This window comes from Triturus cristatus, chromosome 3_1 (genome assembly GCF_964204655.1).
Source record: "Triturus cristatus chromosome 3_1, aTriCri1.1, whole genome shotgun sequence".
Lineage (NCBI taxonomy): Eukaryota > Metazoa > Chordata > Amphibia > Caudata > Salamandridae > Triturus > Triturus cristatus.
The window spans coordinates 1,168,076,387-1,168,098,974 of NC_140583.1; the positions used below are offsets into that span (position 1 = coordinate 1,168,076,387).

General features: G+C 44.3%; 1 protein-coding gene across 15 annotated transcripts in view; it reads left to right on the plus strand.

Annotated features, from left to right (window-relative positions):
* The window catches only part of PKNOX2 (PBX/knotted 1 homeobox 2), a 3,737,380-nt gene that overhangs the window by 3,384,212 nt on the left and 330,580 nt on the right, over positions 1-22,588 (plus strand). For 14 of the 15 annotated variants that reach the window (XM_085646078.1, XM_085646083.1, XM_085646080.1 and 11 more), the window contains one exon: positions 20,382-20,501. The exons of the other annotated variant lie outside the window; for it this stretch is intronic. In XM_085646078.1, the coding sequence (XP_085502204.1) occupies positions 20,382-20,501 (120 nt within the window). The remainder of the gene's footprint in view (positions 1-20,381; positions 20,502-22,588) is intronic. 15 annotated transcript variants of the gene reach the window in all.

Genomic DNA, 22,588 nt, shown 5'->3' on the forward strand with positions numbered 1-22,588 from the left:
ACGCGTGTAAAATTATCACCGGCACCTCTAATTGGGTGTACTTCGCGTAACGGGTTCTGTCTATCTATGTGATACATTTTTCTTCCCATGATGGGAACTGGAACGTGTTCTGGGCATACGAAATTTAAATATTGGTTTCGGGATTCTAGAATTTCCTTAATCAAATCAGTACCTGACCCTCTCCATATATTTGTGAGTAGTTCTGTCAATATGTCAGGTAAGGGTCCTGGATCGGAGTGTTGGCTTTTATATAATATAAGGAGGTGTTGAATCATGTATATACTAGCTAAACGCTGTTCATATGGGTCTAGATTCAGAAACGTGTGTGCAAGTACATCATCATTGTATTCGCCGGGACTGTCAGTCCATTGTACTGCTGACCTGGCTAATTCTTGTTCGTCCATGGAATCGAGCATATGGTACCCCCTTCGATCTCGGAGTAATTTATCAGCGGCTTGGAATAAGTGTTCGGGGGATTTTGTATTTAGCATAGGGTTTGGAAAATGTCTATTATATTCTGGACGTATTGGACGTACCGGATCATTAAAACCTCTGGTATTATTATGGGGTTTTCCTCTACCTACATAAGCTATCGTTTCTACGTGCTCTGACTCTTGCTCCTCCTCCTCTCTGTTTAGGTCAGCGGCGTCTACCTCTAATCTTTCTTCATGTATTCGTTCTACTTCTTTGCGGATCTTTCGGTACATGGCGACTATACATAACTGTTTATCATGTCTCCTTTCTGATACATTCTGGCCCCAAGTGACAAGTTTTTGCATTTCTTCCGGATTTACCCCAGGCCGGTCTTGATTTCTGATTACACAGTTTATGAGGAAACGTAACAGTTGTCCCTGTACCTCCGCTTTCTGGTACTCCATGGCTCTGCTAATACTTTCAGGACCTCGCCCTGACTGGACGAAGTGATATATATTTTCTAAATGTGTAGTCATTCCTGGTAGCTTCGTTAAATATATTGCAGCTCGTCGAATACGTAATGATGACAGCAGCATTTCGTCCCGTTTACCGGGCACAGGATCATATCTACAATCTACTAGAAGTTCCTTAAGCATGTCGGGAGTTGCTAGTTTGGGCGTACGTTGGTGTGCTAATTCTCTAAGGGAAAATTTATTTCCTCTGGGTGGCGTAGAAAAAATGTCTGTCGTACCTCCTGTAGCACCGTCTGGGGTGCTGGACGTAAAAGGATTTGTTGAAGGTGAGACAGAGATTGTAGATGTGGGAAAAACTGTAGAGACGGACGGGCCTGTTGGAACTTGTGTAGGAGTTTGTAGTTGCGGGGGTACAGACGTATGCTCTTGGTGCTGAACACCATCGGCAAGCGATGTGGGTGGTATGGCATTAGCATACTCGGGAGCTGCGTCGTCTAAATAGGAGGAAAGAAAAACGTCCTTCGCCGTTTTGGGATGTGATTTGGGATGTGCTTTTATCGGAAACAATGGAGGTGGCAGGTCTTTTGGTATTTCCTGAGTAGCCTTAGGTAACCCTTCGGCCAGAAGTGGATACATACCATTCATAAGGGCGTTTCTTTGTCTATCTACTTGTTCTGATTTTACTCGGGTACCTTCCTCAATTAACAGATTCTCTCGGACTTTATTCGAATTCTCCTTACCCTTATTTTCCTGTCTGAGTGCTTTTTCTGTACGTCTATACGATTCTTTACGCCATAATTCAATGGCATCTTTCTGTGACTGTCTGGCTTTCTTTTTCCATAATTCTTCTTCTACTCTCATGATGCAATCTGCATCCCAGGTCCCCGTTGGGGGCCATCTCTGACTCTCTGGTAATTCTTTTGTGTAGTCCACCCATAAATCAAGAAATAATACGGCATCCAGGCCATGCTTATGATACATAAAGTATCCTGGAGTATCCCTAGGTGGAATGGGAACGGCTTCTTCGAGTACACCTTTTCTGGTTTTGATCTGTCTTAGTTTCGAAAAGAGCGGCATTTTTAGACCTTATTACTAGAACACACTTTATACAAGAAAACACAATAATGAACAGTCATTCATACCACAATATATAGAACGTATTTAAAACATTTAACGCTTAACAGTTTTACGAACAATGATAACTAATAGAAAACTAGTTACTGACATTATACTGACACTAGATAATACTTATTTATATGCGAAACATACTATATATACTGCTAAACAGTACAGATACACTGCTAAAACAGTGCAGACCGGATTTGTGTACCCAAACCCGTCTTGACCGGCACAGACTATGTGCACGTAAAATGCCTCCCCGGTAATGGTACTCACCGGGTAGCTCGGAACGGAAGGCCTCGGAACGGAACTGAAACTGGACCGGACTGGACTCGACTCGACTGGACTCGGAACTTCGGAACCTGGCGGGGCTCTGTATACCTCGGATCTTGCTCTCTCAGCTAGGCTCTGGTCGGGATACTTCGCACTTCTCACCGCCTCGTCTGGGTGTTGATCGCAGCCTGAGTCGTCCCCGCTTGGCCGGAGGGAGATACAGGAAATCCTGCAGGTACGCGTTTTTGTCCGTTCAGCTGTGGCAGGAGACCGGGCCTGCAACGCACCGCCGGCGCGTGAGATGAGAAAGTGTCCCTGTTCGGGCGCCAATTTATGTGGTAAATATTTCATTACCGGTACTATTTTTTATGCGGTAAAATCTATTAAGAATAACTCAGTAAATATAAGAGGCAGAATCCGTGGTATTAGAGGTTTTAAAAGGGCTTTATTCCAATATAAAGGAAGACAATTCGAATTGTGGGCCTTCTATTCCATCACCACGAAAGTTCAGGAAGGAAGGACGCATATATTATTGACAGGTAGGCAGTTTTATAGAAAATACATTACAGTGAAACAGATGCAAGAGGCGTAACAGCTGATAAAAGGTGCATACGTAGCTAATAGAGGGCGTAATTCAAGAAACGTCATTAAACATGATGTCACAAGTGGGTGGATCCATAAAAGAATCCTGCAATGTCAGCAGAAATGTTTGGCAAAGATGCGCACGCAGCCGCATGACGTGTGATTGACGTGCAACTAGAGAGTGAAGGGGACTTGACATTTAGTTCTACGTGTGGAGACAGAAGTCTGGGGTTATGTCAACCTAATCCCAAATCATATCTAATATCCTATGTTTAAAGAACTGTGTTATCCAAAAGGAGAGGTCTCTTAGGATAGAATCTTATTCTATACTGACTATACTGACTGTTAGTGCGTGTACAAGCGTCTAAGTGTCTACACTAGATGCGAGGGGGTAGGAATATTCCATGGTAACGGGGCTATGAATTACTTGCATGAGGACAGCGAGGCCTGGCCCTTTGCACGGTAGCTGGAGGAATGTTTACCTAAACTACTAGACAGGAATGCATCGGATGAGGAGCGAAGGAGATAATCTCGAAGGTGAAATACAGTTTTTGGCAGGCGACAGGCTGGATCAGGCACCGTTAGCCGCGCAAGGAGTAAGACAAAGTTCATGGTCACAGATGCGGGCTCAGACTGGAGCTTTCAGAGGCAGAAGGCAGGAAAAGGCTTGATGACAGAATTCGGAGCCTACTCGCCTGAATCTATAAAATGTGGAAAGTGAACCACATAAAGTCGGTGGCCTTTCATACTTAGGAATGGAATATCTGACCCATTCATGGCGGATCTGAAAGAGGACATGTTGACGGTGGACGCACATATGTTTGCGTCTTCAGAACTGGAGCAGGAGGGAACATACATGTACTTATAGCATGCACATGGAGCCGTTGGGGTCTACGATAGGGGACATAACTGATCACAAAATTCATATTTCCTCACTGGTAAACCTTCTCAAAATGGTTGTGGAAAGCCTCTTCTATCTCCTCACTGATTACGGGATTTCCAGATACCTCACACCTTAGTTCTTTTATAAACCCTTTTGCCTGGTCTTTCTTTGTTTTCTAGGCTAGACGTTTTCCACACCCTTCCCCATATTTGAAGTGGGCTAGCTTACTCACTTGCTACCGTTTTCTTAATCTCTCTTCAATCACCCCGGCAAATTCCAACCTGAGGTAGCAGGATATGTGCACAAAGAAGAAGTGTTGCTTCCACGCCGTCTTTACCACAGTGGCAGAAGAGTAACCCTGGGTGTAGTTTGCGTAGTAGCGCTACCCGTAGCTACGCGAAGTGCACCTCGCACTTCGCACTTCGCGAGATATGCGTAGCACTACACGAACTGCGTAGTACGCAGTTCGCGATGATTGCACATTGCCGGATGCTTGTCCGTACTGTGCAATCATTGCAAACAGCATCTTGCATAATGCAAGCGGTCGTTTTCTGCCACTCAAGTAGATTTTTACTCGAGCAGCAGCTTTCTCAACGCGGACTAGTAGTTTCTCATCGCGAGCGGTCGCGAGCATACGCGACCACTCGCAATGAGAAACCTGACCTCCCCGCGTTGAGAATCTCACGGGAGGTTTATTTTCCTCGCTCGCGATCGGCAACTTGACGTTGCTGATTGCGAATGAGGAAAACTTCTTGCAGGGATGTCATTTTGCTCGCTTTTGGTTGCCAACATGACATTGAGGACCGCGAGTGGGCAGAAAATGCCAACTACGCTATGCTACGCGATTTTGCACTGTACTACGTACAATTTGCGTAGCGCGAAGTAGCACAAACTACGCAAACTTCACGAGTGTTGCGTAGTTGTCCGCCCAGGGTTACAGAAGCGGCGGTGGCTGTGGAACAATCCAGCCAAGTGTCCCGGGATCTGCGGTGGCGCTGCGCTTGAGCTCGGAAGAGGAGACCTGAAAGCTGCAGAGAACGTCCCTGCTGACTCTGATACAGGTAGGGGGAGACCCAGCAAGAGAGTAGCAGGGGATATAAGGGAAAAATTGCCCAAGAAGAATATCTGAGAGTAATTTTGGGGTGGAAGGGAGAATCTCCCTGGAGGAACAAAGAAATAATGTGGAGATGAACCCAAAAGTAAACACCAGGGGGGAGAGGTCAGTAACCACTGCACAACAAAAAAGATATGCTTTAAGGAGTGCAGGGGTAGGGCCACTTAAAGGGCCCCCATTAATCGATCATCAAAGTATACAAGGTAATCTTGACCCAGCCCAGAATCAGAATTCATTAAGGCTGAAAAAATCTGTAAATGGCCGGTTAGACCACGCTAAGGCTAAGGTTGAGGAGTGGGTCAGCTCTAGGAGGGGGAAACCAAGGAAGGTAAAGGTGCCCTCTCAGCAGCACAAAGCAAAGCTCACCCCTTCACTAAGAACCGTTTTCAAGGTAATGCCAAGAACTTTAATATTGAAGCACTCAGGCATTTCTCACCCAAATAGTGTTCCCTGAGTACCAAAAAGCACAGAGACTATTCTAAGCCCAAATAGATTCCGAGTGTTGGCAGACAACCCTCAGTTATTGGAGGGAACTACCTCAGAAACACTAATGGCGGGTGTTGAGAGTCAGTGTACAGCTGTGAATACTCTACCCCCCCAGAAGGAGGCACGGAGAGATATGCAATTAGGTGGTAATGGCCAAAGTCAGACACCAAGTTATGATCTGAAGGCTGGACCATCAGATCAGGCAGCATGCCAGTCAGTTTCGGACTTGATACAGTTGCTGACGGCGGAAGTCAGAAACAGATTTGAGATTTCGGAAACAAATCAGGTCGAGATTAAGTCAGCATGCGAGCAAATAGAAGAGAAACTGGATATCCTGGCAGCTAGAACAGCAGCACTAGAATCAACAGTGATGGTGTTAAGCTCCCAAACTGAAGAAAATAAGAAAGAGATTACCCTGTTAAAAGAAAAGGGAGTGGGTTTTCAAGAAATGCTCATAACCCTCGAAAACTCTCAAAGAAGAAACAACTTCCAGTTGTTAAAGATCCCCAAGGGGGCAGAAGGGAATAACCTTAAGGAATTTGTGGGCAAATTGATCAAATAAGGAATGCAAATTGGCTACACAGAACAAGTTCTCATGGCCGATATTCAGAGGGTCCGCAGAGACCTGTTTAGGTTAACCTCAAACAAAGCAAAGCCCAGGAAGATTCTAAATAACTGCTTATGTATGAAGGAAAAAATTCTGAGTAGGGCTCTCAAAATGAAATCATTAACTGTGGATGTAAATAGCTTCGCAGTACGATCAGATGTGTCATTGATCACTGCAACCAAACAATGGGAGCTAGGGAAACTACTTTATCCTTTGAAGAAGCTGGGTGCCACAGCACCGTTAAAGTTCCCCGCAACTTTGAGGGTGATGCATAATAATAGGATGCAGATTTTTCGGCGGGTGGAAGACACAGAGAAATTCCTACAGTCCATCTCAGAGGGAGGGATAAGCTAGAGGATACAGGGTAGAAAACGTTCCCTTTGTTTCTGTCTCCGACCTGCTACCACTGCTTTTTAGATATCCTCAGGCTATATAACAAATGCTGTTAGGCAAGAGCGGTAAATAGATGTAAGGTGACATATTCTTCCGACTCCAGGGGGGCCCCATAGGCCTAGTTTTGGGCCATGGAGGAGGAAAAAGGAGGGTTCTCCAGAGTGGGGGTCACAGTGGGTTCTTGGAGGGGTGGGGATCACTGGGTGGGGAGCAGTGGGAAAAAATGAAAGAAAATATGTCCGGTTCGCCTTAGTATGGTTTCAGGTGCCCTGTCGGAAGAAGGAACAGTGGAGAAGTGTAGCTCACTGGTTAGAGGAGGCATACCCTGAAGCAGAGATCAGGCCCGGGACCTGGGTTCGATTCCCGACGCGGCAGGGTCCAGAACCCAATTGTCCACGGACTCTATAATTCTCGTTTCGGTGCCCACTCTAAGCACGAGTTCACACTATGCAGCTCTGGGCAACAAGCCTGCTTAATCTCCACAACGGCCCCCCGCGGCGGGATGCCTGGCTTTCACCTTGGGGATGCCCAGTACAGGTTATCTTACAGGGAAAAACCAGGACGGGTTCCCAATGCAAGCGCCAAGATGCCCGTAGGGTGATAGTTGCGCTCTATAAGTACTCCAATCAATCAATCAATCAACATGACACAACCGATAAGTGACCAAAGAACCCGGTTGAGGGTCCTGTCTTGGAATGTGAACAGGCTAAGAGTTAAGTATAGGAGGGAAAAGATTTTACAATATCTAAAAGATGTCCCGGAACAGATCTTAATATTGCAGGAAACACATTTAACATTTAACGCACACAAAAATGAGAAACCTATTTAAACTTAGAAGCTGAGTCCAAGATCTTATCTGTACCATCCAACAGCTAACTAGAAAAGGAGTTGCAATTCTGATTAAGAGGAACCCATACATCATAGTAGAATATAGTAGAGTAGACAGGATGGGGAGGTGGGCTATAGCTAGAATCAGGTGCTACCTCCATACGTTTACTGTGGTTGGGTATTATGGACCGAACATAGATGACCCTAGCTCTCTTAGAGGATTACTTATGGAGTTGTAAAGTTTTCCTGATCCTATGATCCTATTATCCTAGCCAGGGATTTCAATATGGTCTTAGATCCAGATTTGGATTGTTCATCAAAGAGCAGAGCAATGCCAAATTGTAAGATGAGATCCGTACTAAAGTCTTCTATGAAACAGTTGGGATGAGTGGATATATGGAGAAACAAAATGGGTTTCACTTTTAACAACAAAAGTATGGACACCAATCAAGACTAGCTTTCTTTTTAATTGATCAAGTTCTGAAAAGATGGGTGAAAGATGCAAAGCACATAGGGGTACATTTATCAGACCATTCTGCGATAACACTACTATTAGATCTTCTGATTAAGTCAGCTCAGAGGAGGTGGACTTTGGACCGGGTTTTACTGTTAGATGAGGCGGTGATTGAGAAGCTGAGTGCTGAGACACAGGAGTTCTTTGCAATCAATCAGAATAGTGCTCTATTGGGGGTCGTATGGGACACCTATAAAGCCTTTTTAAGGGGGTATTTAACGTCCCACCAAATATCCAAACAGAAGAAGTATAGAGGTGAAGTAGGGGAGATAGAACAGAATATCCAGTGGCTGGAACAACAGCTACTAGCTCCGTGGTTCATCAGGAATTCGATTTTTTACTCTTAAACTGTCTGGATAAAAGAAATGTAATACCTTGCAATGTGGTACTCTGATCACTCTCCCGATGATACTACACTCAAGAAAGATAGAAAGGGAAACACATGCAAATTCAAAGACAAATCAATTGTGACACATTGCACAGATCAATAATAACTACTCTGATAGCATTTTCTATATGCAAAAATTTGGGTAGCAAAGTTTTTTTGAATACTAATGATTTTTATGATGAATATATTATTGTAAATCGTGAATTATTAATGTTGCATTTGAAGCAATTTGCATTGGGTGTTTAGATGTGGGTTTATTAATGTAGTTTAGTTGTGCGAAAGTTTTACAGAAATGCCATTTTATTAATACGGATGCTGTTTTGGAGTTATGTTCATCACCACCTGCTCAATACCCCTCCAAATCAATGTCCCGCTGTGTGTCTTCTCTCCCCTTAGTTTTCACAGAGTACAGGACACTGTGACACAACAGGTTATTTTCCCATGACAGCATGTATTGCGAATGAAACTTTCTACATGTACTGAATGTAACAAACTGAAGGACACTTCCACTGGAAGCTCTGATGTAGGCTGCTTGAAAACACAAGTGTATGAGTCTTTGAAATTGTTTCATATTGTGTTGTACATTTATGGACTGTTCTGTTTATGGAAGCTGATGGAGTGTTCCCTATCCTTAAAAATGAGTTATTGTTGTATTTGTGGTATGATGATCAAATTCTGATTTGCTCCATATTTATATATGCTATCTTTAGTCATCAAACAAGAATGAAAGAGAGAGGAGGTATCACGGGAGCTCATTCATCTCCCCAAAATCGAATGAATAAACAATATGAAGGAGCTAACGGTGGTCTAAAAAGACCCATTTAACTTAGGTCATGGAAGTGGTAACCCTTACAGAAAACCCATTAGGTTTTTAAACGAACCCTCACCCACCAACCTAGTTGGTGGCATGCTTTATCATTGGGTTCCCATCTAGCGTGCCAAGTGCCTCCTAGGTGTGCTTCGACGTCTAATTACAGCGGAGAGTGATTTTTGATAAAAGCTGAGTGTTGGGAGTGCAAGTCCTAAAACTGCCTCCAAGATACTAAATCAAGCAACGTGGACCAAATGTATCAAGGAGTTGCTGGGGCAGGGTCAGTGGACGTGGAAGAGGAGAAATGATCTTGCACATCTCAAAAAAATGCGGAGTGGTCTATATGTTTCAGCCAAATTTTCCAATTTATTTTGGCTTTCTTCAGGACCATTGAGACTCAGGCTTGAATGTGTCCTGAGCTAGTGTTGTGTATGCACACATGCTAAGGTGTGCGTAAGTGCAGAGTGGTTTCATAACTTACAACTTCCCTTGCAATTGCCCTTGGTACCATAGGAACCATATACTGGGGACTTATAAGTAAGTTCAGTACTTGCCATTTGGGGATAGCCAATTCAACATACACTTTGCAATGGGTAAGAACACTGGCACTAAGGTCTGGTTAGCAAAGCCTTGGTGCACTCTCAGAGTCAATAACCAGAAGCTAATAGTCCAAACTGAGGAAAAGGTGAGGGGAACCTGCAAAGAGTCTGTCTCCTTACACACTTCCCAGCTAATATGTCCAGGTGAACTCAACCCCACTATTGGTGAGTCTCCTTGACCATTCAATGAGGAAGGATGTAGGGAAACTGGCTGACCCTTGCATGGCCTACTCTGCCTCACATCCTTTTGTCAGGCTTATTCCCTCCGAGAAGCTAACCCATCTCAACTATAACACTAACTAAACTGGACCTTGGCTAAAGCTCTATCTTTACCATCCTTATCTTTTGCCTTGGGTTGTGGGGTGCCTGCTACCTCTAACCCTACCATAGCTAGGGCAACACCTAGCTGACCCACGGAGGTCACCCAACACTTGAGTAACGCCACCATGACCAACAGGGTACGGGGCCTACTTTGCTTCTTGACACAGAGTCTGTCTCCCAAGACAAGGACAGTGCTGCCACAAAGGCCACCGTCCAACAAAGGCTACTGACCGCTGTCAGTGCCCAGAACAATATCTTGAGCTCTCCACTGACGGTGGATGGGCTACCCTAGGGGCTACTATGGGTTCTTAGAGCCTCTGTAATTTTTCAGAGTGGGGAGCACCTTATGTGGCAGTCATTCCCTCTTCCACCCTTTATTCTGTCAGTTCAGGTGTGACACCCTGGTTCATACCAGTTGCATAACTCTCCAAGACTTTATTCAGGTTCAGGAAAGGCCTTACTAGTGCCAACTTTGGGTTCTCCCTTACTGGGGTAGAATGTCTTTGACTTTCTGGGTCTGTTTCCGAGAGTAGCGTTCCTTTCCTACTTTTACCTTTTTTACCTTTCTTCTGGGGCCTAAGTGTCTTAACCTTAGGGACAGGACCTCTAGGGTCCTTGGGATGGGCAGCACCCTGGGTAGCTGCCCCTTCTAGGTTGAAACAAACCTATGGAAGGTCATCTATGGGAAGGTCAGGGCTGACTACCACCCTATGCCCGCTAAGGGTACCTCTTACTTATATGGTGATTAAGGCCACAGATCTGTTTGTAACCGCCCCTGGGGTTGCCCTTACTCCCCTCACCTCTCCTGGCAAATATTTGTCCGGGGACACTAACCTGTCAGCCACTATGGTATGACTAGTACCTGTGGCTTTCAGGGCAGTGTTTGAGATCTCATTCACATTGAGATGGTGGAAGTGTTTACTGCCACCCTCAGGGATCACCATCTTACCATCTGAACCATTTTCCCAGTTAAAAGCTATTAGGACCTCCTCATCTGAGGTGTCCTTTTCTAGGGCTACACTGGCCATCCTAGTGGTAACCTTTGTCTTGGGGTAGGCTGTGCCCCCTTTGTGGTGCCCTGGCTACTGACAGTCAAAGCACAGCCTTCTGTCTAAGAGTTGTTTTAGACCTGGGTACCCACTTCTATGCTTACTAGAGGTGGGTTTGGTTTTGACCCCCTCATGAGGGTTTTGGGGGTTCGAGGGAATCTGTTTGACAGGTTTACTACTTCCCTTCTTTCCCTTCAATGCGCAAAATCCCCCCTTCTTGGGGTCACCCCCTTGGTCTTCTTGGGTACCTTGTCCTAACCTACTCATCAGTTCTCTTGCCCATATCTCTAGGGCTAGAGAGCTTTGAATCTACCAGATGCCGGTGTAATGTATCTGAGGTATATTTTGTGAGTATGTGCTCCTTTACCACCAAATTGTAGAGCACCTCGTAGATATCTACCTTGTTACCCTTGATACATTCTTCTAGTGACTTCACAGAGTCATCTAGAAGGTCCACCCAGGTCTATGTTGGCCCCTTGTGTGTGTTCCTTAACTTAAGTCTGTACTTCTCTGGGTGAGACCAAATAGCTCAATCAGTGGCTCCCTTATGTGGATGTATGACTCTGCCACCTCATCCTCAAGTGTCAGCAGCCTATCTCTCCCCACTCTTGGAATCAGTTCTTACAATAAGGACCCCTAATTTTGGGTACCCACTCTTCTCATCCTGAGTGCTCTCTCATAGGTTGCCAGTGATATGTCTATGTCATTCTTTTCTACAAACCTAGGAACTATACCCTGACAATCTCGGATCATAAGTACCACCTGTATGCACCTCTAGTTCCTTGTTGCTGCCACAATGTTCTTTTGGTTTTAACCCCAGCTTAACCCTTCTCTCCTCTAGGGCCAATCTCTTTTCTTCCAGATCCAACTGCTTCTCCTCAACTTCTAGGAGGCTGAGCTGGTCATCCAGAACCTTGGTTCTCCTTCTAGAAGTGATGCTCCTTTCACCCCTAGATGTGGAGCAGTACCTTGGTTGAATTTTGAGGACCCCACTCTCATTGTCCCCCTCAGTTTCAGAAAGAACTCTGCCATCTTCTTCATTCATCAACACTGTTAGGGGTGATTTAATCTGCCAGTTGGGTCTGGGCTCTCCTTGCCTGTTCCCAATCTCTGAGGTCTTTCTCAAGATCATCCTTCCTGGCAGTGATACCCGGGCTGATTTTCCTGCTCCTGGGAAGCACCCTCAACTCATTGAACTTTAGTTTGTGCAGGGTGACAAAGTCAATCTCCATGTTCTCCATCTTTAAAAACTTTTTGCATCTTTTATGAAGATTGGTTGTTGACTTCTTTAGCCTCAAAAAGACAGTCCCTTTGATCTACAGAATTTGACAACTTTTAAAACTATTTGCTCAACGCAGACCTAGCAGGTCCTTTCAGTGGTTGCCATCTATTATGTTTTTATATAATTGCAATATTATATTTATTGAATACATTTGATATATTTTTGATATTTGTGTTTCTGTGGTTTACATTTTGGAAGGCCAGTGTTTCATGTTCTACTATTATCAGAGACGATTAGCACTTTAGATGATGCACACAGGTAGGGATATTTTGTTTTGATGGTACTCCTTGTTTTCCTGCCTGTTATAGTCTCAGGGTGCTGGGGTGCCATATTTCTTCCAGGAAAGTGTCCTGAGGGTACAACCTGGTCAGTGGCCAGAGGGATACCATGTCTCCTCCCTTTTGGTGTCGACTTTAAGGCACTGTGTGGCATCTGCTGATCCCAGAATGCACTAATCTGGCCTTTTTAAAGATGTCTGTACCCTTCCTCAACTGTGAGCAGTTTGGTAGCCCAACTTGGAAGTGTGGCTACCTGGGGGCTACACGTCCACGGGAAAACCGGTTTGGACACAGGTCTTCTCTCTCTGTTCTTGTCTCCAGCCTATCTACCTGAACACATGGCAGCCCTTAGAAAGTGTTATCACCATTTGCTTATCAAAGGCACCTTTTCCTTTGACGTTCATTTTTTGGGCTAACACCCAGAGTGGCTTTGTGTAAGGGGGAGTGGAATACCTCCCCCCTGCAGTGGGCTTCTATTGTTTCCAAGCCTGGGGGTCATTCACACGACTCCCCGGGCGGGCAGAAAGCTGTTTGTGGGCCAGTGCTATGTGAGGCCACTGGACCAGCGGGGTCACAGAGTGGCAACTTTCTAAAAGTTGCTTTACTTTAATAGTGGCATTAAATTTGACCTGGGCATCAGTTCGGGTTCAATGCCACAATTAATTTGGTACCTTACCGGACCCAGTTAGGTAGTTTCATTCAGAAGTCAGCCAGGCTGAGGTGACTGCCGGTAATCCTGTGCATGCTAATGGAGCTTCTAATTTTTCCACAGCAAAACGACAACTTGAGGGGTTTTGCTGCAAGAACACAAATAAACTTACATGTCCCACTTAATAATACACAGCTCTGTGACTTAGAACTCTATAGGCATTCCTTAGGGGAGACTTACATATATTGTTAAGGGAAAGGTGGCTTTGACATTAAAGTGACAACTGTCCTTCAATCTGCAGGGGCAGGCTGGGAGCCATTTTGTACTTTTTCACACACAGGATGGCAGAATCAGTACTGCAGCCCTGGGTGGACACTCTTCCTTGAAAACCGTTGATACTCTATGTACCATATACTGTGAACTTATAAGTAAGTCTGTACTTGCCAATTGGGAATAGCCAATTTGATATACACGTTTTAATGAATAAGGTCATCGGCACTGAGGTCTGGTTAGCAGGCCTTAGTGCACTCTCAGAGTCGAAATACCAGCAGCTAGTAGTTCAAATGGAGACAAAATGTGGGGTGAAACTTGCAAAAAACCTGATTCCTTACACCTCGAATACGATGTTCAGGAGTGTGTTTGAAGAGGATTTCTCAATCTTCAATTCCCAAAGCTTCTACTGGGCCTCACAGCTCACACAGGTTAATAGATGGATCTTTTTACCCAACGATAACCCTCGCTCAGGATAGCTAGGCATGCTATGAGAGACAAGGTCTTCTTGCATCCAGTATATGACAGAGTAACATGTCTACAACTGCATTTGTAAAATCCTGGCAATTAACCTATACACTTGTGTTGTGGAAGGACACTGTGACCCAGGACACATTATAATGAACAGGAAGAGGACAATGAGATCTTACAATGCCAGAAGAGTCCAAGGGATAGGACATGAATGGGTTGATTAAGCTAGGGAACATATGGGAAGTCTCAAGTATGAAAACGTTCGAGAAGCTGTTCAAGGTGCTATGTTATGTGTCCTACCAAATTCTTAAAACATTTGCAGCTCTTACATGCCCCCCAGAAAAAACCTGACATTTAATGAGGGTATGCTAACAAGCATTTCGGAAAGCGATGAAGACCCGGCTTTTTGCCTTCCCCTAACATGCAGTTCTTCACTCTCCCTACTCTGCAGGTTCTGCTGTCAGCGCCGGGACACCTTAGTCGGAAGTAGCCGCGCACTTTACAAGTGCTCTTGACTTGACTTGACTTGTATGCCAGACCGTTGTTCCACAGAGAACGGCGTATTACATCAACTATTTTCAAAAAAGTGATTTCTGTTACCCATAAAAAATTAAGAAATAATTCCACTCACACCATGCCGCCCATTAAAGCTCTGTCTGTCAGTGCTTAATTTGTAAAAATGTAAGTGCCATAGCCCAAGGTCTTCCACTGCAGCTAACATCATCCACAATTCCTGCAACTGCTGCCAAACGCCAACTTTACTTACTAATCATCACACGTAAACAAGTGTGAAATTTTGAACAATTCTAGGTCACTTCCAGCTTTAGAAAATGTCTTGAAGTGCTAGTTCTGTATATTTTTTTGTATGCTCAAAATAGGCTCAGAGCACCACGTTGTGATTTTCTCTTATAAGTGTTGGTGCTTAAAAACATGTGCTGGTGCAAAGCACTGGCATTAACCAGCACAAATTAAAGACTCCTGGCGACCCAATTGAAGACTGACTGGCAGGAGGCACTGCCACATCCAAGAAAAGTAGCAGTGGGCAGTGGCGTCTGGCAGGGAAAGGGGTGGGGGCAGGGGGGGTGAAGGGGAACAAAATATCTATATTTTTAAAACTCTTAGCGCCGTGGCCACCTCTGTCTTTCCTCCGTCATTGCTGAAGAGTCCGGAAGCACACAGGCTCCCCTGAACCAATCACAACGCTGTAATACAGCGTTGTGATCGGCCTTCGTGCCATGGCACAGCACTCAGATGGGAACAAGAAGATTGCGCATGTACCCGACCCAGGCTGTAATGCAGCCATGGTGGGGAACATGCTAAGTGTGCATAATTGTTTGGCTGGCCAGAGACAGGCAGCCAAGCAGTCATGCACACTTATTGTGCAAGTCCACTCATTCTCCCTGAACCACCAGCCCCTCAGCAATGAAAAATGAAATGATAATAACCGTGTTATTATCATTTTATTTTTCCCTTTTCTACTGCTCTGAGAACACTGGGGTGATGCTCCTCCATCTTAGGAGGAGCCGCCCCTGGTAGTGAGAGTAAGATTTAGGCTAGTTTAACTAAAAGATCCTTCACGGTGTATTACATGAGGGTCCAGATGCGCTTGTGTGGAAGGTCTGACACAACGAAATAACAGAGAGGCATGGACAGGAGGAGAATCTTTATCACGTAATTTAGCAGTGCCTCCAGAGCCAGTTTCTTTTTATGAAGTCAGTATGTTATTATTATTATTATTATTAATAAACTCATTTGTAAGGCGCAGCGAATCATCCCCAAGGGGATCTCTCGGTGCCTGAGATGGGACACCCTATAGACAGTGTAATCTTAAAATAGCCAGGTCTTAAGCATTTTCTTGAATCGAGAGAGATTGGAACAAGCACAGATCTACTCGGGGAGACTGTTCCAGTGGCTGGGGCTAGATGAGAAAATGCCCGACCGCCCATTTTGGCCTTCCTTATTCTCCGCGTGCAGAGCAGATTGCGATTGCTAGATCTCAACAGTCGCACGGGTTGGTAACATTCAAGTTTCTTCTTAAAATAGGCAGGGCCAGTCCCCTGGAGAGACTTAAAAACCGTACATAACAGCTTGAAGATAGCTCGTTTCCTGATAGGAAGCCAATGTAATTGGCGGAGGAGAGGTAAAGTTGGGGATTCGCACTGGTTTATTGAGGGCAAGGCGGGCTGCAGTATTTTGGACCACCTGTAATTTATATAACAGGTCTTCCCTTATTCCAACCAGCAAAGAATTGTCATAATCCGGTCGACTAACCAGGAGCGACTGAATAAGAGTTTTTCTGGCATTGAGAGGGATCCAAGGGAAGATCTTCCTAAGCACCCGCATTGTTCCGAAGCAGGTGCATGACAAGGTCTTCACCTGTTCTTCCATAGATAGTTTGTTATCAATTCTGATGCCTAGATTCTTGGCCCATCCTTTTGGGGAGGGTGCCTCTCCTAGTTCTGATGGCCACCAGTCTGGGGTCCACAATTCCTCCGCTTTACCAAACAGCAGTATCTCTGTTTTAGAGGAATTAAGCTGAAGGAAATTCTTCCTCATCCATCTTGCTATATTCGAAATACAGTTTATGAACTTTAATTTGGTTACTGCAGGATTCTCCTCTATAGGAACTATCATCTCCATGTCGTCTGCATACGATATGGTCTTATTGAGTTAATTAGTGTGAATTCAGAGAAAGATGCAGATGCACACCTTTTTTGGGAGGGAAATTGTGTATTTGGACCGCTCCTGTGATGCAACAAAGAATTTGTTAATTTGGTTTTGGTGATCTTTCTCCAAAAAATAAGTCACAAGCCACACTGGCAAGCCATAACAGCTCTATCTCAGAATATTGCTGACAAAAAGATAATCTTCTACAAATCTTTCAGCCTAAATATCATTCATAAAGGTATTACACTAATTGTAGTAGATTTTCTATTATGTCTTGTTTTAACTCTAATGCGATGATAATTTTGCAAACAAGAGTTAGTAGGCATTATTTTTGTCAGGCCATATGTAGCTCATAATATTCTGATACTGTACCACCCACCACAAACTAGGTAGGAAAGGTGGTATAGGAACATGGATTGAGATGGCCCCAAAAAGTTTGAAAAGCTTAGGGATGTCTGCTTCAGTATTTCTGCCTCGGTTGGGCCTCGCTGCATATAATGAATTGAAGAATGGAATAAGCATTGCAGGAAAGGCAGGCAGCCTTCATGTAGATGACAGAAAGAGGACTCTTGGAGCTAAAGAGGACTCTACACTCTTGATACAAGTTTGATATGGTAGGTGAGAAAAGACCTTGGACATGGGAATGGGACATGGCTTCAAATGTCTGTCGGTTTTTACCATTTTGTTATTAAATTGCAAAAGCGATAAAAAATATTAGATGGTGAGTGCATGAGTATATCTTTAATGTATTTAATGTATGCACACAGTCGTTATGTAATCTGGATCATCCTACAAAGTTGTTCCTGGTTATATAACATAAAAATCACTACACATCTAGGCTTCCAGGATTGCAAATGGTATTGAAGATATCGTTACTTTAGTAACGTGGTGTTATATCTTCACTCTTTGACCGTACTTGACCCCATCATTTGACAGAAATAGTAGTAATTTCTCAGATAAAAGGTCTGCAATAAAGATCACATCTTGTAATACTGCAATGAATCTGGTATGTTGAAAATCACTGGGGTATAGTCAATGCTCTTTTGATAGCTGCCTAATAAAAGCATTCTTCTTACATCTTTTTTCCTGTAATCAATCAATCTATCAATCGGGGAATTGTGAAGCTTGCTACTCACCCGCGAGGGTCTCAAGGCGCAGTAATCCGCAGCCTTCGTTATTATGGGCTCTCACATTGCTTTCCATACATCATGGTGCCTGTGCAGACATGACTGTGAAGTGCAAGCTGTGCTCTAATATCCTGTCAGACAGGTTTACAATGGATATGCACGCAGTGGCCACATACACTAGTGGACCGCTCAGTGAATGACCGTAGGTTACAGTGTAAACGACTTCCTTATTGTGAGCCAGTTTTATGTGCTTTACAGTTGTGTCTTGCATTTGAGAATCAGAATATTTTGCAAAGGGTGACGCATATTGCACATATTATTTTAGCTTATTAGTCAATAGGGGTTTTTCCATAAGATTGCCGGTGCTGAGATGGTTGACAAAGCCTCTAGTAACAGCTGGGTTTGCACAAATCAAAAATGAAAAAACGGGCATGGTTCTGGAGCAGAATAATTGGGAGTTGTTAATAAGGCTTGTTCTCAACGGACAGTAAGAACACAGGCTGTCTCCTGCCTGCTTCAAGTGCATAAAGGAAGTGTTCTGATGCACAGAAGAATGAGTGGGCCGCAGTAAAACTGCAAGAGTCTTGCATAGTATCACTGAATGCAACGTCATTGTTTTGTGCCAATCTGAGTTATCCTGTGTGTAAAACAATTTGTGTGTGCATGTCTGTATTTAGAATTTAGAAAAAAAATCTAGAAATGAGTCCTAAGAATTTTTGGACAATCGTGAAGAATCTAGAAATTAATGAAAAATTAAAATGGTCAAATATATGTTGAATAGATGCAGGATTCCTCAGTTATTATGCAGCAAACGCCCTCACGCTCTACCTACATGTGTTGGACCCTGCAAAACCATTCCCTATATCATACGGAATTGTGCTATCTCTTGGCAAGTGTGTTACAGCAAACAAATGATGGACGGAATGCTGACAATGCAAACATTCTCCCCAGTCAGAAGTTCTGGGTTAAATCCATCGCTCTTTTGCCCACTACGCCACCCCAGTTTGGACCCAGCCATATACAAATCAGTCTTGACCCTGTCCCCCATGGGAACAGTGCAGACCAAACTGCCAGGCCAGGTCCTCCCTGGACCGGAAACAAGCATCCTGGGACCAGTTTCAGGGTATGTCACCCATCTTCAGCCAGGTTAGCTTGAATCCAGTGGCGCAGTGAGCAAGGGACCCACGTCTGAGCATACCCATCCCACTTAGGGCGAAAAGTGTTACAGCAAACAAATGATGGACGGAATTCTGACAATGCAAACATTCTCCCCAAGTCAAAAGATCTAGGTTAAATCCATCGTTATTTTGCCCACTATGCCACCCCAGTTTGGACCCAGGCATATGCAAATCAGTCTTGACCCTGTGCCCCATGGGAACAGTCCAGATGTAAGTGCCAGGCCAGGTCCTCCCTGGACCGGAAGCAAGCATCCTGGGACCAGTTTCAGGGTATGTCACCCTTCTTCAGCCAGGCTAGCTTGAATCAAGTGGCGCAGTGAGCAAGGGCCCCATGTCTGGGCATACCCATCCCACTTAGGGCGAAAAGAGTTACAGTAAACAAATGATGGACGGAATGCTGACAATGCAAACATTCTCCCCCGGTCAAAAGATCTTGGTTAAATCTATTCTTCTTTTGCCCACTACGCCACCCCAGTTTGGACCCAGCCATATGCAAATCAGTCTTGACCCTGTGCCCCATGGGAACAGTCCAGACCGAATTGCCAGGCCAGGTCCTCCCTGGACCGGAAACAAGCATCCTGGGACCGGTTTCAGGGTATGTCACCCTTCTTCAGCCAGCCTAGCTTGAATCCAGTGGCGCAGTGAGCAAGGGACCCACTTCTGGGCACGGAATGCTGACAATGCAAACATTCTCCCCCAGTCAAAAGATCTGGGTTAATTCCATCATTCTTTTGCCCACTATGCCACCCCAGTTTGGACCCAGCCATATGCAAATCAGTCTTGACCCTGTGCCCCATGGGAACAGTCCAGACCGAAATGCCAGGTCAGGTCTTCCCTGGACCGGAAACAATCATCCTGCGACCGGTTTCCGGATATGTCACCCTTCTTCAGCCAGGCTAGCTTGATTCCAGTGGTGCAGTGAGCAAGGGACCCACATCTGGGCATACCCATCCCACTTAGGGCAAAAAGTGTTACGTAAACAAACGATGGACGGAATGCTGACAATGCAAACATTCTCCCCCAGTCAAAAGATCTGGGTTAAATCCATCATTCTTTGGTGAGCAAAAAAACGCTGGATTTAGGCCCAGATCTCTGTACTGGGGTGAATGTATGACATTGTTCTTCATTTTGTCCATCAAATTGTTGTTTTTGCATCTCTTGGCAAGTGAGCTTCCCAAGGGTTCATGTAACACAATTGTAAAGCAGCCCGACGTCTTTAAGGCAGGAGCCACTTCTAATACAACGTGAACATTAATTAATAGTATCAGTTTCAGAGAGTAGTCCTATTGAAATATTTGTTCCTGAAACAACGAGTTCACCATTTTAAGCAGCTACGGCACATTCTCACATTAAAACCGATGCTAAAACATTGCTGTAACATTAACTTCTTCTCACTCTCGGTAAACAAGTAATCCCCTGATTCATGAGAAGTATTTCAGTGCAGTGGTTGCACAGTGCTGCTGTGAGAGACATTTCCCGCGGACTGGCATTGTCGCCATGGAAGCGGAGACTATTGTGCGACGACATCACCATGGGAACACAATCCCTTCCCTTTTTACTGCATTGTTTGTAAGCTCTTCTTCTCTCTCTCTTCCTGCCCTGTAGGTTAACCTGGACCTGACCGCGCTCCTTGACAGTGAAGATAAAAAGTCAAAGAACAAAAGGGGAGTCCTGCCAAAGCATGCGACCAATATAATGCGATCCTGGCTTTTCCAGCATCTAATGGTGAGAGAAGTGGAGTAGTGTGCACTGGGGCGTTAACCCATTAACCCGTTAACCTGTCATTCTAAGGTGGGATGTTTACCCTTTGGCGACCAATATTTTCTATTGGTTGCGGCATTGACATATTAGCACTGGTGTATGGCGTTCTGTAAATGTTGGGCAACTCTAGTCCATTGAAAATAGATTTGTGAGCTGTATTTTATCAGTTCCGAACTCGGTATCCACCTATATAGGCCAGGCAGAATTTGGTTTAACTGATCTAACTGATGTCGCCCAGCTTGCCCCGTTACTATTATGGGTTAAGATTTGGTGAACGACTGATTAGCAGTAGATAGAATGGGGGAGATCCCGTGGTCAAAATATATTAAGCAGTCTTTTCAACAACTAGGTCAAATTGATCTTTACACTAATCCTTCATCGATCTCTGCCTTGTCCAAAGAACATGTGGAAACCCTTTTTATTGATTATGTATTTAAAGTTCATGAAAAAATGGTTTAAAATCTTCAAACGGTAATTGCCCACTCTAAACTGATTACAACTAGGGGGTTCGAGCCATATCTAGTTTTAATTCGTAATTTTCAACACATGTTTTATCGGACCAGGTTTAGATTGAGTTATACATTGTATGCGCCTTTCCCACACAGGGTAATTGGTTCAGGTCCCTCCCTAGATGCCCCTGCAATAATTTGTCCACACTGTCCGCTTCATGTCACTTTGCCCTATTTATAAATCTGTGCGAGCACTTTTTTTTACTTCCCATTGTACGGGCTGCAAATATCAGACACCTTTTACCTGCTATGTGTTTTTTTAAAGCATCTTGTCGCCTCTTAAATATGATGTGCAGCGTTGAATTACATTAAGAGTGCATTGAGTATCAGGCATGGGCAAAGTGGGCCCTGGCCCAGAGTCCCAGTCTTTCAGGGGGCTCCGTGACAGAGCCAGCTCTGTTCTGCAGAGAGTCTTGCCCTGATGACCTTGAATAATTCTTAAATAGATTGCAAAAAAATCACAGTTTTCTTTAAATTTTTTATTTTTATGTGGGTGATGCACGTGAGTGTGTTACAGACTTTGTAGAGAATGTTTTTAAAAACTAGGCAACGTCCATGAATCTTTTAGATCAAAACAGGACCTCACATATGGAAAATGAGAGGAGGGGCCCAAAAGATTATTTGCAATAATATTATTGTGATGCTGCTGTATTATAATATTGAAAACAAAAGTCAATATCCCTGAATAGATGTAACTACGTATAGAACTTGGACCAGTGTGCCTGTGCACTGTCAGTGACCTGATCAAAGAGGGCAAGAAAGAGCCGTTCACACAGGGACCCTGTTAAGAATGCTCCACAAGCTTTCACTTGAATCAGCTTCTTTAATTAATAGGATTATTCCTAGGAAGGCCAACACGTCTGCTACAACTGACATGCGGCACCAACTGTCATCCCTAACATTACATGCTGTACAGTCCACACAGTATGACATAGTCAACATTCCAATACGTTTAAATATAAACATGTTTATAGCAGAGAACATTTCGTGGAGGATATTGAACCTCCTATGGCCAGGCTCCTGTTCTTGTAGTTACGCTACTGGACCCTTCCTCTCCGGTCTTTTACAGCTAGATGGGCTACAGTACCCAGGGTGGATGAGAGGCGGCGCCCGGTATGTGGTGCTCCCAAGGAGACCCTTGATCCTGTCTTGTTTTATCTTCCCGGCATATGAGAGCATCAGGCGATGCTGGATATTACTGCCATGCCGTTCCGTAGGCACTAGAGCATACAAAGATGTCTCAAGGATACTAAGAACTGACTTCAGTAAGTCGTTAATTTTTGCACTAACACATTATCTACTGGCTATCTGCAAAGTTAGGGCAAAGCACTGCATAAAACCAGGGAACCTACCCACGGTAGAAGCAGTGATGTGATAGGCTGCATTTTCAACGCTCAGTCCCGGATCTTAATGCTTGACTTTCCTGCTATTTTTGCTCACCCTTTATTATATTGCGCCTGTTAATCAACAGTCTTTTAATTATTTTAAATCTTTTGTATTTAGAACGTTTCTGAACTGTAATGAACTGGTTTTAATCATATC